Below are 8,301 nucleotides of genomic sequence, written 5' to 3'. Positions count from 1 at the left end.
TTTAATTTTTTTTAATAAATTTCTCACCCAAACACACCCATATCTATAAGATATTGTATATTAATTTTATGTATTTGAAAAGTAAATCCATGTGCAATTTTCAACAACACTTTCTAACATACCTCATGGAAAAGCCTTGGTTACCAAGTTTCAAAATGCATGGGTCCCAAATGTCTCTTCATTTTAAATGTTTAAATGATTTTTTCAATACAGTAAAAATGGCACATTTTCTGTCAACATATTATATCACTCTCTCGTACCACTTTTCCTTTCCTTCACTAAACTCTTAAAAAGTCTCAACTCCCTATATTTTTCCCTTGTTGTGTAACATGGCCAACACACACAATAAATCTCTATCTACCTTCCTCCTCCTCTTCTCCTCCATAATTCTCAGCTTCTTTGTTAAAACCAAGCAAGATAATCCATGTCCATATCCATGTTATCCTCCACCGACAGCCACCGGCACGCCCATTCAAACGCCACCGGTTAGTTATTCACCACCTTCACAAACAGGACTATACCCTCCACCGGGGACACTACCAACAGGGAACTTGCCGTATTTTCCACCACCACCACCACCACCACCACCATCACCTTATGGTAACTCCTTATATGGTCAGCCCCCTCCAGACCCTATCTTGCCTTATTTCCCCTACTACTATCGGAAACCTCCTCACCAAACTGATGATCAGTCATCGGCAACAAAAGCTAGCACTGGAAAACCATGGATGATCATGATTGCAACTACAAATCTGTTTGTATTTGTTTTTTTATTGTTTAGGGAATTAGTAAGTAGTTAAATAAAATTCTGTAAAATCTTTAATTTGTTTGGGTAATGGATGGGATGAGTATGCCTTTATTTGCTCTTTTTAATTTCCCAGTTTTTTCTTCTTTGTTCTCTTGAAATTTTGTTTGCGTCGCATCACCCACTTTGGCTGAGTTACAAGATAAGGGGTCCAATTATTATTATTATTTAATTGTTTCACTAAATATGTTAAAACAAAATAATAATAATAATAATAATAATAATAATAATAATAATAATAATAATCCGGCACTAAATCACTTTATACATATGAAAAATCTGTATTTGGTACAAAAAGGTAATAGATTAAATATTGTAAATATTGGAATTAGAATTTAAAATTTATTAGTGTAACTTTTAAAAATGTCTAAACTCTAAAGATTTATACTAAAGTTAGGTTCAAAGTTTGGAACAATTTTGTTATTTGGTATGAGACTTATCAATGTTTGATATTCACATTAAACTTTAATTAATCGTGCAGTTAAGTCAAGTCCTACTCTTAAACGGAAGATAAACTCTTAAGCCTTTCGACTAAATAGATAAGTAATGGCTTTTAATTACAAAAAGAAATATGGTTGCAAACATTATTACTGCGTGAGAGGTGGTGACTGACAATGGAGCAAACTTATAACATGGTTTTGATTAGGTTTAAGGTGGTTGATATTATTTGATACCTATTCTTTTCTTAAAGGCTCCAAGAGATTACTATTGAAGTCAATTTGCTGCAACATTTCGTTTTTATGATTAACTATTGAAGTAGAGATTAAAATTGTGGGAGATCAAAGGAAAAAAAAAGTTGTTAGCAACTTTCCATAAATTAATATCCAAACAAAAATAACATAAGGATAATTTCATTTTAATTATTTATTTTGTTTTCCATCCACATGGAAAATGTAGAGTTACAAAATGGGTGAGCTTGAGTAGACTTAAATCGGGTTTATTTTGTATTCAGATTAATTTGGGCTTGGGTTTTCTTAAGCTCAAATTTGTTATGGACTCCAATTTTTTTGGATTCAGGCTCTTTTGAATTTAATTTTTTTCAGATTCAAGTTCAGACCAAGTCGGATGGGTTTTGACGAATTCAAGTAATTTTAAATTTTATAAGTTAAAAATATTTTAATTTTGTGGTAATAATTTATTTTATTTTTATACGATGACAATTCAATTCAAATTTGTCTTACAAAAAACATCAATTATATATATTTAATAGAGTTATTTTATATAAAATAATTAAAATATTTATTGTATATAAAATTTATTATTCTATGATATTGTCGAAACCGTTTTTTGAAAGCAAAAATTTTAGTTTCGACTTAAAAGTAAAATCAAAACTGGAGTCGCCACCGATCCTTGATTAAGGTGTGATCGGCTCACCTTAAAAATGACTTCGGTCTATGAAATTTGAGAAAATGGGCTCGGGAGTCAGTTACGCACGAGGAAGGATTAGCACCCTCGTAACGCCCAAAATTGGTACCAAATTGATTTTTTTAAAATGCCTTGGTGTCGAAAATTTGAAAAGATTTTAAAATGAAACTTTTTATTTCATGAATGGATTAAAATAATAAGACAATTCTTATTTCAAAGAAATAAAACACCACACCCAGTAAGTTAGGGCACAATGTTTTTAAATATTCAAAATGCCCGAATATTGCCTTTTGTTTTTGAAAATTCTTATTTCGAGAAGAAAATGTCATGACCAGTAAGTTAGGACCCAACATTTTGAATTCCCGAGAATAAGCTTTTATTTAAAATTCGTGAATTTGTTGCAAAACAAATACTTGGCTTTCTAAATTCATCGAAAAATAATCGCGATCTAGTAAGTTAGGACACGATCTTTCTCGAGAATCATGAATGCCAAATATTTTAGAATTTATAAAATAGGATGATTTAAATACTTTGAGAAAATCAAAATAGATATTTTTAAAAGAGATGCTAAAAAGGGTTAAGGCATAACGTGAAACAAATACTCTAGTTTAAGATAAATATGAATAAATATTTACAAGTATATATACAAGTACACTATATAATTAAAATTACAAATATGTGTACACATGTATTTAACGCATATGTACAAAGATACACATAAAAGATGAAGTGGAATATATCAATCAAAATATAATAAAAATGCATGTATGTATTTGGAAATCGTGAAAATAAAATAAACATAAAAGCATGTACATGTGTATATATTTACGGAATACAAATGTATATGTGTATGTATTGGTAAATCATGAAAATAAAAAATGTATGTGTATAAATTTACAAAAATAAAAAATGTATAAGTATATATATATAATATAAGGTATATAAAAGTTTTTTAAAATATAAAAATATATATATGAAAAAAAGTATGAATAAAAGATATGCATGTATTCATAAGAGCTTAAAATCGTATATATTAAAAAATGCATATATAATTACAAAAGTAAAGTAAAACAAATGTTTTCAAAAGTAAAATATAAAAGATATATATGTTTTGTAAAAAAAACCATGTATTTATAAAATTAAAAATATATATTAAGAAATTATGAAAATGTATATCTATGTATATAGAAGTTAAGAAATAAAATGAAAAATAAAAAAATGTATTAAATGTGTGCAGGTATGCATATACCACATAAAATGCATTTATAATGATTTTTAGAAAAATGGGTTTATAAACATATTAAAACGCACATGGTATAAAACATATATAAATGTATAAAGTATAAAGTATGAAAAAAAAAGAGTAAACAAAAAAATATGTATGCGAAAAATATATATACAAATTTAAAAAACTTAAAAGTATATATTAAAAAAACAAATGTATTATATATAAAAATATGCATGTAAATGTATAGTAAATTCAGTGTAATGATAGCAAACAGTATAATAATAATGATATAATGATAATAAAAAAATAATAAGAATGGACTAAATTGAAATAAAATGGAAAAAATGGGGCAGATTTGAAATTAATTTGAAGATAGGACCGAATTGAATGCGCACATGACGGTGGAGGACCAAAGGGGAAATTATTCCCGCCTTCTAAAAACGCTGCGCAGCAGTGGGTTAAATTGAAAAAAAAATAAAAACTGCGGCTCAATTTAAAAAGAAACAGAGCAGGTTTAATTGCAACGCGCCACGAACAGGAGGGACTCAATGCGCAAATATACCATGTGACGTCAGAGCGTGCGGATCCTCCCCTTCGGGTCGGGTCACCGCGCGGGTTAGAGCTTGGACGAAACGGCGCTGTTTTGCATGTCATTTAAAACAGTGTTTTTCCTTTTCAAAATCATTTGAAACCGAAATAAAAAAAACACACAGCCCCTCTTTTGCTCTGCTAGGGTTTCACCCCTAGTGTCCTCGCGCCGCCTCTCAGGCGATTCGGCCGGCCCGAAGTCCGGCACCGATTCCGACCCCAACTCAGGTAAGCCTCCTTTTCTTTTTGTTTGTTATTTTAAATGAAACAAAATGAAAAAAGTGTAAAAAAAGGGAAAAAAATGTAGAATAATAGTTAGTGTTGACACAAAAAAAGAAATCACGTTCGAAAGAAAACAAATTTTCGCTGCTTTTGTATTTCTGATTCTCTATCTCAAAAGATCCGTCCCCCATTTACATATTAAAAATGGCCTTTTATAGGCCGAAAAAAAGAAACAAAAATAAAATTATTTGCTTGTTTTTTCACATCCGGACTCTTTGAGTCCGTTTTTGCAGGTATCGTGGTGAGAAAACGCGGAAGAGCTGGCCCCGGGACGTGCGGCAGTTGGAGGCTTGCTGGCAGCATTGGGACTACTTGCAGCGCTGAAGCAGAGAGGCTACTAGGGTTTCAGCAAATTAATCTTTACTGGGCTAGGGTTAATGAATTTGGGCTGAATTTTGGGTTTTAGTTGTAAATGGTAATTGGGCCTGCTGTTTTTCTATTTTGTATAGGCCCGGGCAGAGAGGAATTGGGTATTACAGCTGCCCCTCTTTGCTCGTTGTCGTGTAACGAGAATAGAGCAAAGACTAAAATACCCAATTATGCCCGGTTTTACTAAGCCTCGACTTCTTCAGTGCTTCTTTTCTTCAGGTAGCATCATTCCTTCCTACTGCATCTTCAGAGGTATGGGAAACAGTGCTTTGATCCACTCCACTGCAACGTCAGGGAGATAGGATTCGTACCTTGTGGCTTCTCAAAAAAACAAAATTTACTATCTTTAGTCTGCTCCACTGCAACTTCAAGGAGATAAGACTTGTAGCTTCAACTTGTTCTGCTACAACTAAAAAATAAATCTTAACGCGACCTGCTCTACTGCAATTTCAGAGAGATGAGACCTGCGATTTTAATCCGCTCCATTGCAACTTCAAGGAGATTGGATTGGTTACTTCAGTCTGCTCCACTGCAACTTCAGGGAGATAAGACTTGTATCTTCGATCTACTTCACCACCAGTATGGGAAGACAAGATCTGCTTATTTTTTATCTACTTCATGCCAGTACATGAAGACAAGATCTGTTTTCTCCGATCTACTTTACTTCAATACATGAAGACAAGATCTGCTTTTTCCGATCGATTCCACTGCCGACCAGGGGAATAGGATTACTGGCTTCAATATACTCCATTGCAACTTCAGGGAGGTAAAATCTGCCATCTTTGACCTGCTTCTCTGTCAGTATAGGAAGGCAAGATCTGTTTTTCCTACTTCGCCACCAGTATGGGAAGATAAAATCTGTATATTCGATCCACTTCGCTACCGATATAGGAAGACAGGACCTACTATCTTTGATCTGTTTCACGCCGGTACATGAAAACAAGATCTGCTTTCTTTGATCTGCTTCGCCACCAGTATGGGAAGGCAAGATCTGGTATCTTTGATCTACTTCACGCCAATACATGAAGACAATATCTGTTTTCGCCACCAGTATGGGAAGGCAAGATCTACTTTCTCGTGCCAGTCCCTGTAAGTCTTAGTCATCTTCCCTACAATCTTCTTTATATTTTTATTGGCCGCTTTACTGCACCATTCATTTTCGAGCGATACGGCGACGAATTGTGATGTCTGATCTTGAATTGATTGCAGACCTCTGCTATTGAGCTGTTGTTCAAATTCAGCGCATTGTCGGATATGATTCTTTCAGGCATTCCATACCGACATATGATCTCTCTCTTCAAGAACTTACTGACTGATGACTTTGTAACATTAGCATACGAAGCAGCTTCTACCCATTTGGTGAAGTAGTCAATAATCACGAATATGAAACGATGCCCATTTGAAGCATTCGGCGATATTGGCCCGATACATACCCCACATGGAGAAAGGCCATGAAGAAGTCATGACATGAAGAGGTGAAGGAGGTGCATGCATTTTATCACCATAGATTTGACATTTATGGCAGTTCTTGGAATAATTGATGCAATCCCCTTCCATGGTAGACCAGTAGTACCCGAGTCTCATAATCTGTCTGGCCATTGTGAAACCACTAGCATGCATTCCACAGATGCCCTCATGGACTTCCTCCAAGATTTTCTTTGCTTCCACAGTGTCCACACATCTTAGAATAACTTGATCCTTTCCCCTCTTGTATAAGATCTCCCCATCTAAGACGTAATCAATGGCTAGTCTTCTCAGAGTTCTCTTTTCATTCTCTGTTGCCTGGCCAGGATACTCACGATTTTTTACATATTGTAGTACATCTTGATACCAGGGACTATCATCGATTTCTCCTTCTTCAATATTGTAACAATGAGCCGGGTCTTCATAGATACTCATTTGGATAGGCTTCATATCCTCATGTCTGTTCACCTTGATCATGGAGGCTAAAGTAGCTAGTGCATCAGCCATCTGGTTCTCATCTCGTGGGAGATAGCAAAAAGTGATGTCCTCAAACTCCCTAATCAATTCGAGGACCAACTTTTGATAACTGATTAATTTGGGATCTCTCGTTTCCCATTCACCCCTGAGCTGATATATCACCAATGCTGAATCTCCATAGACCTCTAGCACTTTGATTTTCTGCTCTATAGCCGCACGAATACCCATGATGCATGCTTCGTATTCTGCCATGTTGTTTGTACAATCAAAATCCAATTTGCAAGTAAAAGGATAATGATCACCATTCGGGGACACTAGGACTGCCCCAATTCTGTTACCCACAACATTCGAGGCTCCATCAAAGTTTAACCTCCAACCGTGACCTTTTTGGGGATTTTCCTCAGTAGCCGCTATACACATCAGGCCTTCATTTGGGAAATCAAAACTCAATGGCTCGTAGTCCTCCAGAGCTCTACTAGCTAGAAAGTCAGTAATTGCACTCCTTTTCACAGCCTTCTGGCTCACATAAACAATATCAAATTCAGACAGTAAGATCTGCCATCGGGCCACTCTCCCATTCAAAGCAGTTGACTCCATCATATACTTTAACGGGTCTAACTTTGAGATTAGCCAAGTCGTATGGTATAACATGTACTGCCTTAATCTTCGAGTTGCCTAAATCAAGGCACAACATAACTTCTCAATATGTGAATATCTCATTTCACAATCAGTGAATTTCTTGCTGAGATAATATATCGCCCTTTCTTTTCTCCCCGTTTCATCATGTTGGCCTAGCACACACCCCATGGAATTATCAAATACTGCCAGATACAATATCAGGGGCCTATCCGGGCTAGGTGGTGACAGCATTGGAGCGTTAGACAAATACTGCTTCACCTTGTTAAAAGCTTCTTCGCATTCTTCATCCCAAGTACCAGGATTATGTTTCTTTAGAAGACGAAATATAGGGTCACATTTCTCAGTCAGTTGTGAAATGAACCTACCAATGTAATTCAGTCTTCCGAGGAAACCTCGAACTTCTTTCTGCGTGCGAGGTGGAGGTAAATCTCGTATTGCCTTGACTTTGTCTGGGTCAATCTCGATTCCCTTCTCACTGACTATGAAGCCTAGTAACTTTCCTGACCTGGCCCCGAAAGTGCACTTCGCTGGATTAAGCTTGAGCTGGAACTTCCTTAATCTTAAGAATAATTTTCTCAAGACCCGCACATGTTCGCCCTCCGTTATAGATTTCGCGATCATATCATCAACGTAAACCTCGATTTCCCTGTGCATCATGTCATGGAACAAGGCTACCATGGCTCTTTGGTATGTCGCTCCTGCATTCTTCAATCCAAACGGCATCACTTTATAACAAAACGTCCCCCATAACGTAATGAACGTAGACTTTCTCATGTCCTCGGGATGCATCTTTATCTGATTATACCCAAAAAAACCATCCATGAAGGAAAACAATGAAAAGCCCGCAGTATTGTCTACCAATGTGTCGATGTGGGGCAATGGGAAGTTATCCTTTGGACTAGCCTTGTTCAAATCCCGATAATCCACGCACATTCGTACTTTTCCATCTTTCTTTGGAACTGGTACGATGTTAGCCACCCACTCAGAATACTTGACTTCTTGCAGAAATCTGGCATCAAACTGCTTTTGGACCTCCTCCTTTATCTTCAACACGATATCAGGCCTCATCCTTCTGAGCTTTTGC

At 35.7% G+C, this 8,301-nt stretch overlaps 1 protein-coding gene across 1 annotated transcript; it reads left to right on the top strand.

Moving 5' to 3' along the window:
• The first annotated feature begins 226 nt into the window (after positions 1-226).
• LOC107921276 (leucine-rich repeat extensin-like protein 5) lies at positions 227-859 on the top strand. Its single transcript, XM_016851149.2, has one exon. The coding sequence runs from the start codon at positions 330-332 to the stop codon at positions 798-800; it is 471 nt and encodes a 156-aa protein (XP_016706638.1). The 5' UTR covers positions 227-329; the 3' UTR covers positions 801-859.
• Positions 860-8,301: the final 7,442 nt, after the last annotated feature.

This window comes from Gossypium hirsutum, chromosome D01 (genome assembly GCF_007990345.1).
Source record: "Gossypium hirsutum isolate 1008001.06 chromosome D01, Gossypium_hirsutum_v2.1, whole genome shotgun sequence".
NCBI classification, from domain to species: Eukaryota; Viridiplantae; Streptophyta; class Magnoliopsida; order Malvales; family Malvaceae; genus Gossypium; species Gossypium hirsutum.
Note: the sequence above shows the minus strand (reverse complement) of the source record. Positions and strands in the feature narration are given on the sequence as shown.